At 46.0% G+C, this 17893-nt stretch overlaps 1 protein-coding gene across 1 annotated transcript in view; it reads left to right on the top strand.

Annotated features, from left to right (window-relative positions):
- Defl (Integrator complex subunit 7) overlaps positions 1-17893 on the top strand; it is a 67107-nt gene that overhangs the window by 32964 nt on the left and 16250 nt on the right. Inside the window, exons 12-16 of the mRNA XM_077671431.1 lie at positions 2185-2358; positions 5902-6048; positions 11940-12134; positions 14168-14271; positions 16039-16107. Coding sequence (XP_077527557.1) covers positions 2185-2358; positions 5902-6048; positions 11940-12134; positions 14168-14271; positions 16039-16107 — 689 coding nt within the window. The remainder of the gene's footprint in view (positions 1-2184; positions 2359-5901; positions 6049-11939; positions 12135-14167; positions 14272-16038; positions 16108-17893) is intronic.

The following is a 17893-nucleotide window of genomic DNA, read 5'->3' as shown; positions in this document are numbered from 1 at the left end:
GGGACGCGATTTTCTCTTTTGTTAGTACTTTTTCGTCCTTTCTTCATTTCGAAAACATGAAGGGTAAACTATAAGTTTACTAACAGTTTTTAGGAACAGTATTCTTTGGCTTATTACTGAACTTTCTTCACCAGTGACGCGCCACTGCTGTTGACTCATCTGGCTGCTGAATGAGCTCCCGAACCTCAGTTAGCTGGTAAAAGTTATTCAGCTCGAATGTAATTCGGTATTCTCGTGTAGCTCTGAATGAATGACATTTAGAGCGAATGACATTTGCTCTAAATGACTTTAGATCTGCCGTGTGACGGTGGTATTAGACGCAGAGGTCTTCAGTGGACACCAGTTGCAAAAATCTGCTTCAAAGAATCGGGCCCGCTCGAGCACCCGTGCTTCATTAATTAAAGCTCAAGGACGAGTGTATGGGCGCAGCACCTAGCCGGGGACAAAGAACTGAGCCCTGCTAAACATTTGCTTGATAACAGAACTTGATAGAATAAAGCTTGCGTTTCCAATTAGGAAACATTGAATTAGGTAGTGTTCACTTACGTTTCCATGGTTTCTCTCTTTTTTTGACTCACGGCAGCAGCCGCAAGCACTTGGGTACTACAGTCAAACCTCGATGTAATGAAGTTGGTAAAATTCGTAATTTACTTCGTGACATTGAAATTTCGCTACATTTAAATTCGCAGTTAAAACAAAGTGGTAATCGTGTGAAGCGATTCCTGCCAACGAAAACGTGCATGCACAGCTGGCGCATTGTTTCTGTTTCTGTCAGAGCTTAATCGTCTACGCGGGCAACAGCGTGAACCGCTTGGAGCATTCTGTGCACGCAAAAACTTGTCTCGCAAGCCGCAGGTGTGCTGATGCAGCCGCGGAGACCACCCGCGCGACGTGGCCACGGGTAGCTCCACCGACTGCTTCTAAGCACTTGCTGAAACACAACACGAGGCCAAACGAAGTCGTTCATGCAGGAAAGAAGTTGATAATGTGGGCGATATTTGCACTGTAAGATGTCATACGCGCCACTTAGGGAAGCGCCCATCAAATATCCTTCGCGGTGCTAAGCCTTATCGTCTCTGACGGGTCCAGCCGGCATCCCCTAGCGCTTCGAAGCTCTTACCATAGGGTGCGCGCCTGCCCATTGGTGCAAGTCATTCGGCTCCTCCCACTCCCTCTGCCACGCGCGGCGCGAGTTGCTTTCTGGCCGAGCTGCCGCCGGCACGCAATCGCTGATGCAGGCGCAAAAAAAGACACGCGCACAAGACTCATAAATACTCCCTAGGGCTTTGCCACGCACTTCCTGGAAAGATGGAACCCAAAAAGCGTGAGCTAACTCGAATGACGGGCAAAGCGGCGGTATGGAGCAGCGGCGGCACCATAGGCAGTTTGTAGGCAAGAAGCTTGCTTACGGACTCCGTAACTCGCTGCATCCACCCGCGGCATTGGGCAGTCCATGTCGCCGTGCACGTTTTATCGAGACCCCGTTTCGGCGCTTGCATCTCCCAAAATCTACTTCTACAATCAAAATTTCATGCCTAGTTGTCCATAAAACTTTGGTACATTGAAATTTTGGCAAACAAGACTTTGTTACTCAGAGGGTGAAAATACATGGTGAAATTTTGGCAAACAAGACTTTGTTACTCAGAGGGTGAAAATACATGGTGTGCATACACTGGAAGTTGAAAAAAAAAAATTCCGTGGCTCGTTACATTGACGGTTTCATTACAGTGAAAATTGTTACATCCAGGTTTGACTGTATAACCTTTAGGTATAAAAAGAACAAGAAAAGTTTCCCTTCTTTTAGAAATCAGAAATAGTTTCACGTTTAAAAGAAAGCGAAATTCCCTCTTTCTTTGTGGATACCTAAAGGAAATAAAGCAATAATCTAATAGCTTGCTTGCACAGAATAGCCCTTCCGGATCACACTGACATAAAAATTTTGTTGAGTTCTTTTAGTTGATTAAACTTTGGGCGACTTTGTGAAGGTGATTGTTCCCGTAACTCATAAGGTATGGGTGATAGTTACAAACTGATTAAAGTTTTGTTATCAAGATAGATAACTGCATAAAGGCTGCTAATTGGATTAGATTCGGTGCATAAATAACAAAAATAGTTTTACTTGCCGTGTGTCGTTAGAAGCGACCCTCCGCTGCTCTTTCAACTGTGTGCGTTCTCTCCCGACAGGTGCTGCTGTGGACCCTGGCGATGCAAGCGGGCGTGGACCGCAGCTCGCCGCCGGTCGCCCTGGACGGTGTGACCGGCATGGACTCTTGGAGTGTGTACCGGGTGGCCCGACAGGCCACGCGGTACGGCCACTTTGCCGCCGCTGCCCCGCTCTTTGCCAGCCTGGCCAACAAGGTCAGTTACCGCCAGAGTTCTTCAATACGCACCAGTTGTGAAACTCCGCTTCAGAATCCGGATTTTAGAAACACCTGCGCTTCATAGAAGCTGAGGGGCAAAGTCCCTTGCAAGGCACCTAGCTAGAGACTTTTGTCCCTAGGGACAAAACCTTTGTCCCTAGCAGGGCGCTTAGCTGGGGACAAAAAGTGGACTTTGCTGAGCATTTACTTAATAAAAGAACTTAAAAAATACAGCTTGCTTGTAAAACTCGAAAACATTAAGGGGGGACGTGGCGAGTGAAGCTATTTTTGTTATTTATGGACCAAATCTAATTAAATTCAGAGCATTTATGTCGTTAACTACCCTAATAACAAAACTGAAGTCACTTTTAGAAATATCTCCTATGCCTTATGAGTTACGAGACTAATTACCTTGACAAAGTCACTCAAAGGTTAATTAGCTAATTAGGAAAAAACTTGATGAAATGTTTACGTTAGTGGTATCAGGACGGTCTGTTTTGTGCATGGAAGCTATTCGATTATTGCTTTATTTCTTTTACATGTCTAGAAATAAAGAGAAGTTTCACTTTCATTTTGACATGAAAGTATTTCCAATTTCAAAACGAAGGTGAAACGTTTCTTGTTTGTTTGTATACCTAAAGGATATAGTGCAATAATATAATAGCTTTCTTGCACAGGATAGACATTCCTGATCACACTGACATAAAAATCTCATTGGCTTCTTGCCTAATTAGTTAGTTATGCAGAAGGCAACTTTCAGGTCTTGTAACCTAGTCTTGTAACTTAAAAAGTATAGAAGATATCCTTAAACTGATTTCAGTTTTGTTGTTGGAATGGTTAGTTGCATAAGTGCGCATAATTTGACTTAAATTTGGTGGATAAATAAAAAAGTCGTTTCACTTGCCATGTCCCCCCTTGAACCAGGTAATGTTCAATCATGTTCTCGTGGCTTTTCTTTTGTGAGTTAGAGCAGCAGCCACAAGCACTTGAGTATGAGCACTTCAAGTTTTTCCTGGCAGATGGCAGGCTAGTCAACTTGTCCTCTGCTTGCCCTGTTGGCCATCAGTGCAGAGGGCCGACTGCTGACCGGTTTCTGGTACATGGCGCCAATGGGGAGTTCCACAACTGGTGCACCTTCAGTACTAACTCTGGATGAGTCTGCGTGAACGAAAAATCTCGGAGGAGAAAGAAGAAACCTGGCTGGAGTCTGTCAGAGCCAGATCGCAGGAGTTGGAGATAATGAAGAAAATTCCCCCACTTCTCCTTTTCCCAGTCGCGGAAGATCAGTTGCACTCCATAGTTGGAGTCGTGTTAGAACTGAAAGGCGGGAAATTCAAAAAAATGTAGCGCCATTCTGCTGTGTCGAGGTGGATGACCAGCGGAGCTGTATGTGGCTCCACTGGCTTGGGGGCAGCCCAAGGAGTGTACGAAATAAAGCACGTTTGTGTGCACCTTGTAATTGAGCATACCTCCTAGCTAATTAGCTGAAGGAGACTAAGAGGGACTTGAGCTTTATTCGAGCAGGAAAAACACGGCTCTGTTTGCTTTCCTCCAATAGACGGCCATGAATTGACAGCAGAGCATTTACAACTTACCATATTTTCACGCATATAACCCACACCAAAAATGCGAACATTTCAGTGTTTCAGGGGTAAGGTAGGGGTGCGGATAATACGCGGGGTTTTTCCTTTAGTGCAGCTTCATGGCAATGCAAGTTGTGCCGTGAAGCTACTACGCTGTAAGCTTTATATGGCAGCGATTGTGCAAGACACACTAGGACAAGGAAGAAAAAACAAGGACGAACGCACTCCAACAACTGAATCTTATTAGTGAATTGTGACTTTCGCCTTGCAGTCAGTTTATCCTACTTGCTAAATATACGCTTTTTCTGTCTGCATAGTGTGTGATGTGCTGCTTGAGCAGTAGCTTCGGTGCAGCCTTTCCTGTACCAAATGTGTGGGCAATACACGAGGATTTTTTTTCTTTTTCTTTCCGGTGGGGTGAAAGTGGGGCTGCGGATTATATGCAGGGGCGGATTATACGCGCGAAAATACGGTGCTGTGAACTACGTAATTGGGAAAAGTAGATTAAATCGGGTGTACTGTTGCAGTCGTCTTAGTGACCAGTTGTGATGTAATTTGTTTCAGGATACTTTCGATAACACAAGAGTAGTCACAGCCGTTTTCTGTAACCGTAATCTCTTCACAGGCGGACATGTATTGATTGCAGATGGGAATTCTGTAGCGTGTACAACTTGCTGTGAACTAATTGTGAGAAGTGAATAAAACTCGGCATAATGAAAGAGTCGTCCTAGCAGCCAGTTTCAGTGTTACCGTATTATTTTTTTTTCCCCAAGATACGGGCATTAGATTGAGAGCTGCAAAGCATTCACCAGAAAGTTGGCTTTGCCGTAAGATTTGGCGACACGCTTTCCTTTGACACACGCAGTTTGGTCAGAACCTAGCTTATAAATAAAGCCGCACTGTAAAAAGGGTAAAATATGGAATGGGCAACCTTTTCACAGCAGCGTGTTGGTGTAATCTCAGTTCCAACAACAGTGCATCAAGCGGGAATAAATTCCGAGGTCCCTGTTTGTTTTCTTCTCTTCAGACTTGTGGTTTAGTTTGCACTATGTTGGTTTTTGTGGCAGCGCTTTATTTTGGATGGAAATGGTGGACAAGAATGGCTGCGTATATGAGATTTTGGCCCACGTTAAAGATGTCCGTTTCTTCTTTACAGCAGGCCTCGTGGCATGTAAGGCCTTCAGTGGCATACAGTTTCATACTAATATTTAGTAGAGGGAAATTTGGTGCTGCAATCGCGTGCCATCATGGGCGCCAGCAGAGCAGTCAGCAACGGTCATGGCATACTTGGCTTGGCTAGCCTCATGGCTTCTTCTTGCTATTGAAGCCAACATAAACAACTAAGTGTTACACGTTGTTTTTCTTGTTCAACTCGCATGAAGCTTCCAAATAATCACTGACTAAATCTCTTGAAGCTCAAATTTTTAATAGATTAACAACTTTAAAATGATCTTTCAACGATAATATTGTGTTTTTTTTAAGCCATAGGCAACTTTTGAGCCTGTTGACCAGCAGTTCCAAGTAACTATGGTATGCTTCAGCGTAATGCATGAGATGGCACGCTCGCTGATGTGCAGATCGCCTAGACACTGGCACCAGATTACCCTCTCGTACATATATTAGTGTGAGGCTATGTTCAGTGGTGATCCGCTGCGGTGGCTCAGTGGCTAAGGCGTTGCGCTGCTGAGCACGAGGTCGCGGGTTCGATTCCCGGCCGCGGCGGCTGCTTTTCTGATGGAGGCGAAAAGCAAAAACGCCCGTGTGTACGAGATTTCAGCGCACGATAAAGATCCCCAGGTGGTCAAAATTAATCCGGAGCCCTCCACTATGCCGCGCCTCATCGCCTGCGTTGCGTCGGCGCGTTAAACCCCACAATCAATCAATCAATCAATCGATGTTCAGTGGTGATCTGATGAAGCAATTGGGGCTGTTCTGTTTTCGCACTGGTGCGAACCCAGGTGAGCTCGGAGCAACTGCACTTCTGGCTGGTGAGCCTGGCGGAGCTGTGTCGGGCGGAAGAAAGTCTGGTGCTGGCGCGGCAATCAAGTGACCGCTTCCTGACGGTCGCGCTCACCCACTACGTGCGTGCCATCTCTGCCCTCAAGGTACTCTGCTTCCTTTTCTTCCCCATCTGTCTGTCAGTTTCATGAACACTCGTGGCTGGTTTAAAAAGCAGCGTTCACAGAACGAAGCCTTGAGGCACTACGCACAATCTTTGGTTCAGAGCTAAAAGGTGTTGTTCGGAGTGTGCCGTTGTGGCTGTGGCCGAAACACATAAAGGTTTTGGCAGATGCAGCTTGTTGGTACTGTATTTTCACTCATATCGCCCACACCAAAAATTTGCAAATTTTTTTTAATAAAGTTGGGGTGAAAGCGATTTGCAAACTCAGCCCCAAAATGCAGCGTCACTGCAGTGCGAGCTGTGCTGTGGTGCGTATGCTATCACCAGTCTTTATCGCAGTCTTCCTTCGTCCCTAGTACTGGCTTAATTAATGTAAAAAGCAAGAATAGTGCGGAGTTTTGCTGTTCAGCCTCAAACCTGGGCCATCCTATCTTTATCGCGAGCGTGTTGCCTTTCCAAGGTTCAGTGCCTCCTTGAGGCTTCCAAGGGGATCAGATAATGGCCGTGCTGCTCCCGGCACAAACAAGAGGGCTGCTTCTTACAACCTAGTAGCTATCTACAAGTAATTTGCTTTGTAGATGCCACTTTCTGCACAGCCGCATGGCTTCTTGGATGGATTCCTACTGCCACCCAGCAATGTGCTGTTTGCACACAGCAAGAAGAAACGTAATGTGGTAGCTGCTCATATACAGGGACCAGGGAAACATGTCTCTTGTAACCGAGGTCTCTTGTATGCAATGTTGCTAACATGGCGAAGATAGGACAACCAACCAAACCGGTTTTCTACACATCTCTCTTATAACCAAGTGTCTCTGGTAACAGTTTCTCTTGTAACTAGGTTTCACTGTACTCCTTATCCAAATAAACAAGATGTGTAAGGCGTGGTGTTTCTTTTTCAGTAGCATTGAAACGTTGCATTTCACGCCCAACGCTGTGGGCGGTATTCCTTATTTTTAATGGGAAGCTTTCAGCCTTTCACTGATGTCGTTTGCAGTCCATCCAGAATGCGCTGCAGGAAAGCCAACTTTCTCTGACGATGATGCTGATCGTGTGTGAAGTGAAGAAAAATCAAAGCGTTTCCTGTGGTTGGAATCGAACCTGGGTCCCTTGCGTTACGAAGCCGACGTCTGTTCGATTGCGCTGTTCCGGCACGATCGAAGCAGTTTGGACTTGGACAGGGGTGTATAGATGTGCAAAATTAGACAGCCATGAAATGTTAGTTGGATAACACTAGATCATTAATAGATAGGGTCCGCTCGCTTCTGAGTTGGTTCGTTTGATTCTGGAAAGCTTTGCGTTCTCCCATCGTTTCCATTTAAACAACAGGGGGGTAGTTGATTTTTTGTTGTATTTCTCAGGGCGCGACATGTGGGGTTGGGCTTCATGGAGGGGCGTGCTGTACACATAAAAGTACGCCTGTGTGTGAGGTAACTAGAACACACCAACAAAATCATAGCTACTCCTTTCCTAAGCTTTTCCGAAAAATCAGAACTGCTGCTTCAAGAAAAGAGTGCCACCATTAGACTAAAGGTCATTAAAAATTTAAAATGTTGGGACAATCTGTTATGGATCTGTTAACGATTGTTCCATTTTTCTTTTCTTTAGAGTCTGTTGGTCTAGTTTTAATTTTTAAAATGGACCAAAGCATTGGTCCATTTTTTAGAGTTTATTTGAGACACCTTAGCTGGGTCACCTTAGTTGATGCACGTTAGTTGAAACATCTTAGCAGTTTAGCTGAGATTTGCTTTAGGTGCGTCTTTTGATATACTGTTCCTTGAAAAATATTGCTGCCCTGTTTCACATGTTTACTTAGCTGTTACACTTTCCTGCAACCGTGTGTCACTTAAATTGTTGTGAGTTAAATAAAATTGGATTGTTGAATTTGAAATTTGAATTTCTAGTACCACTTGGATTTATGAACGTAACTCGAAACCTAGACTCTGCCTTGGGTGAGCATGTCATATGGGCTACGTTTCAGTCAAGTTAACTTGCACTTGGTTGCAGCCAGTCGCTGGGTGCATTGAGACTCAGTTGTGTGCTCTTGGTCGACTCAAATGGACTCAACAATGTACGGTTTTGGTCTAGTTGATAGTGGTGATCAACGCCTTTAAGGGGACGTGCTCCTCCAAACAACTTTTTTTTTAATAATGAAGTTAGGAGGCTGAAATTTTCACAGCTTGTAGAGATTGAGCTCCTCTGGTCATATATGTAATCAGATTTTGAATAGCTGCTCCGGATAAAGTGTTACGCAGCATGACTTTCAGAAAAATGGCTTTTTTGTGCACACTTTTTTTTATAGTAAAAATTTTTTCTGAAACTTTTAAAATAGCCTAGGTGGTTCTTTATGAACTGCAGAGTGCACAAATCTACCTGAAAAAGCCTCATCATCATTTTCCTCACCACGAAAAAAAAATGACTGGTAGTGTGCCTTTTTTTGTTCTGTGTATTTTTGTTTTATGACCGTCAGAAATATCTAAGGACACAAATTGCATAATGAACAAGATTTGTGCACTCTACGTGTTATAATGAACATCTGTGCAAAATTTCATCCTGATACGACAACTTTAAGTGGGAAAATAAGTGTGCACAAACTCAGAAAACGGACAAAAACAACAAGCTGAGAAAAACACAATTGAAAGTTTATTTCTTTGGCAGATTCAGAAATTCTTGCTCAAACAACATGAAACTTGGTGGGGATACAGTCTGAAATGTCCACATTGAGGTACTAAAACTAGAATGCTCCTGCTGCATAAGTTGCACCCTCACGGTTTTTGCTGGGGTAGTCCTTGGTATGGGACCGTTTCACCAGGCTGCGGCATTGGGGCTAGCCTTAGCAGTCAGCTTGGCACACATCTGCCTGATCCTCCGCTGGTCACTTGCATTGCTTAGTCTGACCAGTTCTTCTGAAGGGAAGATTCCCAGTTCTTGGAGAACTTGCTCAAAGCTAGTGTGGCCCCTGTTGAACCACAACCCTGCGAGGGCAGTGGCAGTCTCCACTACAGTGAACTGCAGGTTGTACGATAGCGTCCTGTGCCAGATGCGCAGTGCTGCTTCCGTCTCCATGGCATGGGATGAGCAGTCAACATTTTTTTCACACACAAGAGGCATGAAAGGCTTGCCACACTTCCTCCTCTTGCTCATCAAGCTTTTGGTGTCGGCTACAAGTACAAGTAGTTTGACAGCACCCCAAAATCCAGGCAGAGACCAGTGTCAAGAAAAATGGCAGTGCCAACACTGTTGTGGCTCGTGTCTTTGCTTCTGCCAAGTACCATCAAAAATCACACTGAGGTCAGTCTGACCAGCTTGCAACGCAGTTACTTGCCTTGCTTCAGCAAGGTTGTCAGAGACGCCTTTTGTGGCCGCAACATGAACTTTCTTGGCAGTGTTGTAGAACGTCTTTTGATGCTGTGGTTTTGGTAGACCAAGAATGGCACAAAACCTGCACAGCTGATCGTGTCCGATGCCAACCGCGCGTGCAGCGAGTACTGCTTTCACATTGACGGCGAAACTATCACGGAAACTTCCCCTGCAGAGTTCCGGTTTGCGGCCTCCGCGACCGACGCCGGCAGCGCGCTGCAACGAGTAAACAGAAGAAATCACTCCCGCAGCCACTCCCGCAGGGCACTTCTTGTTTTTGCACTTCAGTTCCAGTACCGATGCGAGGCCCTTCCGCTTGTTCGCAACCTCAACTACGACGAGTTCGCACTTCCCGCACGTCGCGCACACGGTGCCACTCAAGGTCAGTCAGAGCGCCGACTTCACAGATAACTGCACCGCTCCCGTGGCTGGCTGTCTCCTCACCTTGGAAGGCTGCCGACTTCTCCGATGCGCTTATAAAGCCGATATCTTCGCTGATAAAATCAGTCCCGCCTGGTAGAGCCGCGCTTGCAACGCTTGAAGGCCCGGCGCCGTTAGGCCTCACGGTGCCGGTCGTGCCGGCATTGGCCGTGGTCGTCACAATGCTGCGCCGCTTGCGCTTTCCTTTGTACCGGCATGAAGTACGCTGCTTCCGGCGTCAAAAGTCACGCTTCTCCTCACCGTTCACGATTAAAAACACACGATAAGGAAATAGAAAAGATAGCGCGAAGTAGCGAACGGAACGATGCGGGCGATGGCGGCTCACAAGCGGCAAGAGCCAATGGCGATCCCGCTTTCGCGTCACGTGATTTAAATGCCCAGTGGGAGCTCGCAAAACAAGCGGGAAGAAACATTTTTTTCATTTTTTTTACGCGGAGATACGAAGCTGGCGAGCGGCTCAATCGAGAGAAGGAGGCTTGATCTACCTCTCTCAAGTGACCAAAATGGCGGCAAACCACGCTGCCGTGCGGAATAAATTCTCAAACCTGGCCGAAATTTGGCTTGATTGCGCGATTTCTTGGGTCACCGCGAGTCATTCAGACACATTTTTCACTAAGTTCTTGTTCGTATTTCGTTTTCTTTTTTTTACCCATGAAAGAAGGATAGTCAAAGATGCTAATGCAAGGGAAAACAAAAAATCGGTATATTTCGAAAAAATCGCGTTTTTTCGACCCGCGTGTCCCCTTAAGTGGGAAAAATTCAGATCAAGCACTCGAAGGACAAGGATCGCTCATCTCAGTGTTGGAAGCGTTCTCAAAACAAAGACAAATACAGAAAAAGGACAACACGTCTCTGTCTTCATCCCTGGCAGGAAAAAGACATCCCTGTTTTGAGAGCGCTTCCAATACCAAGCCCAATTGTCCACTCTGCTGCAGGACAAGGAATGCACCTGTCCTTGTGATCTCTTTCCCGCTTTAAAAGCACCGACTATATCGAGCATCTCCTTTAAAACAAAATGGGCTGCATCGTTTCTTTTCTTGGTAGGATTGCATTTGTCGTGACGGGGTAAAAGCATTTGAGCAATTGAAGCGCAGCCTATTGGCAGCTGTTATCATCTACTAGTATCTATTAGATTAGGATCTATTAGTATCTAACAGATATTAGTATCTATTAGTATCGGTGGCGTAGACGGGTGCGTTTTGTAAGCCTAACGCAGGGTTCGCACAGATCCTTGAAAACCTTGAAAACCCTTAAATTTAGAAGTGTCAATTTCAAGGCCTGGAAAGTCCTGGAATTTTTAAGTGGTCCTTGAAAACCCTTGATTTTTCTGAAGAGAACCAATAGCCCTGTCTTTTCACAAGAACTTAAAGCATTTGTTGTGGATTTTAGGTGCTAACAAATGTCAAGAAACATTGTAACAATCAAGTTCCAGTGTATTGTGTGAAATTACAAGTTTGGTGGATTTTCATAATTACAAGGCAACATTGGGAGCAGGCCCTTCTCAATCCAATCCATGTCACAATTCAATCCAGTGAAAGCCGGCTTCTGTTCTCTATCTTGCATCTTCCATCTAGACTGGGGACGCTCGCTTATTGCATGTTTGCTGTGCCTTAAACGCTCCATCTGCGTTTGCTTTTACGCGCATAGGTAAACGCGCATAGTTCATCCTGCCTTGAAGCAACATTTGCTTGATTTAATTTCAGCTTATACTCCTTCTGCCAAAGCAGGTGTTGCTGGCAACATTAACGAAGTTTTGAAATCAAACAGCCTGAGCAAAACAGCAAGCAAAAAAAGAAAGACCTTTAAGTACCAACCATGAAATAAAAAAAAAGCTGGGGGAGCATTCACGAACCCGTTAGCGCCAATCTAAATGTGCATTGATGTGCTTAGTTATTGTGCAATAATAAGCTTTTGCATTGTGTTGAAAAAGTTATGAATAATCCCACATAAAACATTAGATGGGGACCTTGAAAATGTGTTTTCTGGTCCTTGAAAGTCCTTGAAAACCCTTGAATTTTTGTTTTTGAAGCCTGTATGAACCCCGCTAACGTTGGTGTGTGTGCGTTGTGCGTGCAGGCGGCCACCATGCCGGCGCATGCGCTCCAGTTCCAGGCGGAGTATGTGCGCCTGCGGTGCGAGGGGGTGCGTGCGCACGCGCAGCTGCTCCAGGCGTGTGGGTGCCTCCGCACCGCTCCTCCTCCGGCCATCGCCGCCTCCGTCGCCTCGGCCACCCGCGACGAGCTCCAGAAGTGCGGGCGCGTCGTCGCACAGGTAAGAGAATGCGCGCCCGATGGTGTTTTCAACACGCGGCCGCTTCTGCGTGGGTGCAGCAAGGGAACTCGTCTGTCTGTCTGCAACACTTAACATGTCATGGTTTCGGTGCCCAAGAAAATAATACGATGAATAAAAGGTGTTGGGGCCTTCATTTGCTCATGACACCACTGGACAGAGTCTGTCGCAAGTATGGTGAAATTTTGTGACTTGGAACTGTTGCAAGTATGCCGAGGTAAGGAGGGATTGAAACTGCTGTTTCAAATTATGCAGGGCCTGATGAAAATAAACAAAAATCGAAGGTTCGATTACGGGCACCTTTGCCTTTGCCTACAGACATTCTCAAACGTAGCTACAAAAACTGATAAAGTAGCTTAGGCAGCCAATGGGATGTAAACGCAGCTGAGTGTTTGTCCACTAGTTCTTGATATGAAAACGGTTAGAAAAATTACATCTAAAAGGTCAAGACAAGATGAAGGTCAAGACAAGATGGCAAACGGGTGGAGCAAAACTTCAACATACACTGCGAAGATGAAAACTCTGAGGGCATAGTGCTTTTCAAGCATTGTGAATGGGAATGCAAGAATGTTAGTTTAACACCTTAGATGCCGTGCTTCCACCTGGCGTTGTTGAAGGGCTGTGTGGTTTTGCTGCTTTGAACATTTTACTTTTCAATCTCACTTATTAATGCCTTCAAATGGCTTCAATCTGTCTCCTATGCATTGTGGATCTGCTTCTTCCTCCTACCACGTACAGTAACACCTCGGTACTAGGGACACTTTTTTTATAAGAGACACTCGGTTATTAGAGTTCATTTAATGGAAACGGTTTGGCTAACTTTCCCATACTCGCCACAGTAGCAACCTGGCATACAAGGGACCTTGGTTTCAAGAGACATCTTTCTTGGGTCCCTTGAGTGCCTCTTGTAAAGAGGTTTTACTGTAATGGGCCGTGTGATAGGAGAGTTGACGACAATGGTGAATATCGTTGCTTCTCTATTTGCTCCTTTGGCTGCGTTCAACTCTGTTTATCTGCGGAGTACCGCCACGGCAGCCACCTTTCACCCCTGCTCGTGGCGTGCAACAACTCATGTTATGTAATGCCTCGTGCAATGCAGTGCCCCTGAAGCAGCCATTTCTGCTATGAACACCGATGCCAGACGTTGGCGTTTGCTCAGTGGGGTGCTTTCGCCTTAAAATGTGGGTTCCTCAATGGGCTGTGAATAGAGAAAGTAAATAAATTTCTGGCTGCAATCCCTCCATTCATTGAAAAGACGTCTTTGCTTACGGCTGTGATGGCCTTACTGCAAGACTGCCTTGATTGCTCACTCATAGCACTGTACCAATAGGAAACTTCTTTACTGCTTATAGAGGCTGCAGAGTTAGCATTGCAGTTCACCTAACTCACTCTGGCATTAGCGCTCTTTGCATCTTAGAATTGTGCGGGCTAAACTTTCTTTCAAAGCTTTCGTGTCATGCCAAAAAAACAACAACTTGATGGAGCATGCCGCCATGTGGTAAGTTTTGCTCGTTGCGTGGCAGCGTGAACTTTCGCTCTTTATTCTTAATTTTTTTATGCTTGCAAATCTTGAAAGCTTCGAATTTTACTTCGAATTGAATCAAATAGCAAACGCTAATCGCAAAGTATTTGGAAGTTTCAAATACGTTGATACATTTAAAAGAAAAAAAAAACACGGGGGAGAAACGTACTATCCGGGAAAATGTACTGTCCTGGAAGAAACGTACTACGGGATATTTTTAGTGCTCACAATCGAGAGCACAGTAACCGGGAAATCGCATGAACCGGGAATGTATCAACGGGGTTTCTACTGGGGCTCCTTGATTTACCAGTCCTGGACGGTCTGCGGGCAGTCAGACCGGAAGTCCCATAAGAATACTTGGGAAAATCGAGCGCCGCATTGCGTTTCGGGCACCGGGACTGATAATCGAGGAGGCCGACTGTATTTGCACACTCCTATTTCTTTCTCTTGTCCATCCTGTTGACACAGTGCCCTACCTTCTTTCTGTGCGCAGCTGCGTAAGTGCTCACGTGACTTCAAGGTCCTTGCCGACCAGTACGGCGTGCTGTACCAGACGCTGTTTGACGCGGACCCGGCAACACTACGCAACGTCCAACTGTATCCTTCGCTCTGTATATCGGCTTCTGAAAGTAATGGAGAAGTTTTATTGGGCCGCTTGCAAGGGCTGGCCACTCTAGAGCTGCGCAGAGCTGGGCTTGGACTTGCGTGTAACCTTTTCATAAGCTCGCCTTTGATTGCAGCCTAAGATAAGTGCGCAGCTTTGGTCAGGGTGGCTACCAAACAATATTGATACACAGTCGAACGCCGCAATAACGAAACTGCCGGGGAAAGCCGAAAAATTCGCCGTTGCGAGAATTTCGTTGCCGCGAGAATGAAACATAGGCGACAGTGTAATCGCCTGCAAACCGAAAATTTATTTCCGAAAGTCAGTTGTTTTACTTTGCGAGGCTTATCCTGCAGCGACTTCGCAGCTCAGCTCTCGCACTACAAGAAATGGCTCATTGCTAGCTGTCATTGTGCGCACCTAAGAATGACCGGGTCGTGTCAAACACATCCGAAACATCCTGCGAGTTCGCCTCTTCTCTGCACGTTTTTCTCCTGGTACTCGGCACCGATGATGCCCATGCATGCAAGTGAAGTTCAGCTTCTTATGTTGACGAACTTTGCCGGACAGTGGCGCCTCGTTGTTTCAATGCTGTTCACAAAACCAAGTGAGCACCACTTTGCTGACGTCTGGTAAGGCTGCAGCCGCCACAGTTTTGTTTTGAAAACATGCGCCGTGAAAGAGTGGCGCCGTTGCTTTTCAAAGCTGCATGCAGTTTTGAACTCATCGCTGCTATTCTCCTCCCTTTTGGGTTACTGACTGAGGCAATGATGGCTGCTTCATCTTGTAGTGATAAAAACTTTCAGTTTTGGTCTGTAGGGGCATCTTATCGGGAGCAAATGCGCCAATCGCCACGCTCACACAATGAACGCATGTGCGCTGTTCAGCAGTAGTGGTAGCGGTTTAGCATAGCCCTAGCCAAAGCCAAAGCCATGAGTCATCATGTGTCGCCCCCTGGTGGCGTCGCTGCGAGGCTGCCTTCACGACCACCTGTTGCACGGTCTTTTCTGTAAACAAATATGGCTGTGGCCATGCGAGCACCCTGTGGCAGAAGTTTACGCAATTTGAGGTTGAAAAAGATGCATTTGAAACTTTTTGGACTCTCTCAAATGGGTGGATAAAATGTCGAGTGGACTTGCAGAGAATTTTGTTAACGCTGGATCGCTTTCCAAGAACATTTCGTTGCCGTAAGATATGAAATACATGGGCTTGTATTGACGTTCGACGGGGATCCAAAAATATTTCGTTGCCAAGGGAATTTCGTACTTGCAGGATTTCGTTATAGCGGGGTTTGATTGTGTTTCTTATGGTTTTTACAAAAGTTGGAGCATGACATCTTCAAATTAAGGGGGAACACTGCTCTTAACAAAACTTTTTGTAAATTTTTAGGTAAACTCTGTGAAACTTGTCAGTCGTGCTGCTTTTCCCCCCACTGATTTCAAATATGGCATTATTTTTTTTAGTTTGTCAATTAGTTCCCAAGGTTTCTATTTGGAGGCCAGTAGTGTTTTTATGTCAAGCGCCCCTTTCTACTCCGTTGCTGTGGAAATTCTCGTTTTAGCCAATCAGCCCAAACATAAGCTTCACTTGCCAAGCTACTGATGATCTCAGAGCTGTTCTCACCTCTTGGGGCATCAGTGTCTACGTTCTGTAGGCCAGGACCCCAGTTTGTTTGTTACGGGCACCCTACCCAACTACATAATGCCCTGCCAGTGTTGTCTTCTTCCCTGACCTGTCTGACCTTGCCCTGGGACGGCCAGTCTGCAGCAGAATGCCCTCCTGGTCATGCAGGCCATCGACCGCATCTCCCAGTACAATCAGGGCATCAAGTGAGTGCTGGCCTCCCCGTCCCCTGGGGCTCGCATCCTCAGTGGTATGGTGGAAATTGTGGCGTGATGTACGGTCCGTCATGGGATGGTGTACCTTGCATAGTCGTCGCGCTTTCGTCTGCCCGGAGGATTTTTTTGTGTCCTTTTCATTGACCTGCTGCCACATTGACCTGCTAGAAATGGGAAGTGTGGGCCCAATATTATACGCAAGTTGGAAAGAGTGCGGCGGCAGTGTCACTTTAGTAGTGCAGTCACCTTTTTATGTGCACCCCTATGTTCAGCTGAATTGCCTATTGTCAGGCAGTAACGCAGTCGTACATAATAATCTTCAAGTTGTCCTTAGGTGCACTTAAAGGCCCTTCCCGTTTCTTTGCAAGAGCATTGTTTGATGTTGGCTGTAGGTAGCAGCTTCTAATTGGTTTTGGTGATGACTCGTAATGTCTATACATATATGTATGACATTGTCGCATAGGCAAGAAGGACAAACTGTTCTCGTAGTGTCAAAACTTAATTAGAGCCAGCTTGTTCTCTGGAATAAGCTATGAAAAAGGAAAATCATCATAGAAGCACTCAAGGAAATTGGTGTGAATCAAACGCTGTGTCACTGGGGCTGCATGTGCTTCGAGATAGATATCTTGAAGTACAATCCTTTCCAGAAATATTTTAACAGGTCGAGAAGTTTGTCGACGGAACAAGAGCGGTCGAGGTGACTGATGAGCGGGGTAAAGGCAGGATATGAAACGAGATCACCGACAGCGCTATCACGACAAAAAGAATAAATGGATGATCCCCTTGAAGCACGGGATAAGGTAGCCAAGTGGTGCCATGTGCCAGGAGGAAATTATAAAAGAACGAATCCCAAGGCATGGTTTATGGCAATAAATTCCTTGGAGCACTGAAGTTTGGTTATGTAGGTATCTTGAAGGCAAACAACAAAAGCCTGGTGGTGCTTATTAGCAGGCTCTTGGCGACTACATTGTATTTGCTTCTCTCTTTTTTTGCTTTTGTTTCTTTGTCTTTGGCAGAAACAACTTTGACCAGCTCCTCTTCTCACATACTGCGTTTGCGTCTCTTTCTCTTGTACTGTAGAGATCTGGGTTTGAATTCCATGGGAACAGAGAAGTGTTTTAAGTGCAGAGCACTTTAGGGGCTCGCCTTGTCGTCGTAGCTCAAAGTAACGGTCGATGTCAAGTGGACTACCGGAATCGGGCGGCGCAGCGAGATAACGCACCCAAGTAGAGCCTGGTGTTCCGTCGTAGGGTGTCCCGCAGAGGCTTCAAAGACAAAGCGGTTTATACTGTCATAAGTGTTCGAAACTCGTGAACCGCTGACACTCAATTGTTGCACATCCCCCCTTTGTTTAGCGCAAAGAAAACAGCAGGTACATTTGACACAAAATATACGTACTTAAACACCAGTGCCCGTGTTTGTTTAGTTCGGAATACTCGTTGGGTTGGTTTTTGTGACAGCAAGCGAAAAAAGTGGCAGTGCAACGCCTGCACGTGCGGGAGGAAAAGCAAGTGCAAAAAGAACAGAACTTCCGTTGGTGCTGTTTCAGGCAGGGTGCGCGCGAGCGCAGCGAAGGCGGGAAATTTGAATTGCATCGGGTGGTAGCAGTGGGCGGATAACGACGCTACAGCCCATTATGGCGAATAACTGCTCTGCACTTCCAACAGTTTTCACGTTGAGTGGAACAGCTTTAATTTTTTCTACTGTGTACAGCTGTGGCAAGTTTGTGTAGCGGACAACCACTGCAACAACAGCAGTCGCGGTACCTTAAGGCCTT

Source organism: Haemaphysalis longicornis, unplaced genomic scaffold (genome assembly GCF_048455015.1).
Source record: "Haemaphysalis longicornis isolate Haplotype H1 unplaced genomic scaffold, Haemaphysalis longicornis Haplotype H1 scaffold_5, whole genome shotgun sequence".
Taxonomy (NCBI): domain Eukaryota; kingdom Metazoa; phylum Arthropoda; class Arachnida; order Ixodida; family Ixodidae; genus Haemaphysalis; species Haemaphysalis longicornis.
The sequence above is the reverse complement of the archived record's forward strand: the minus strand, read 5'-3'. Positions and strand labels throughout refer to the sequence as shown.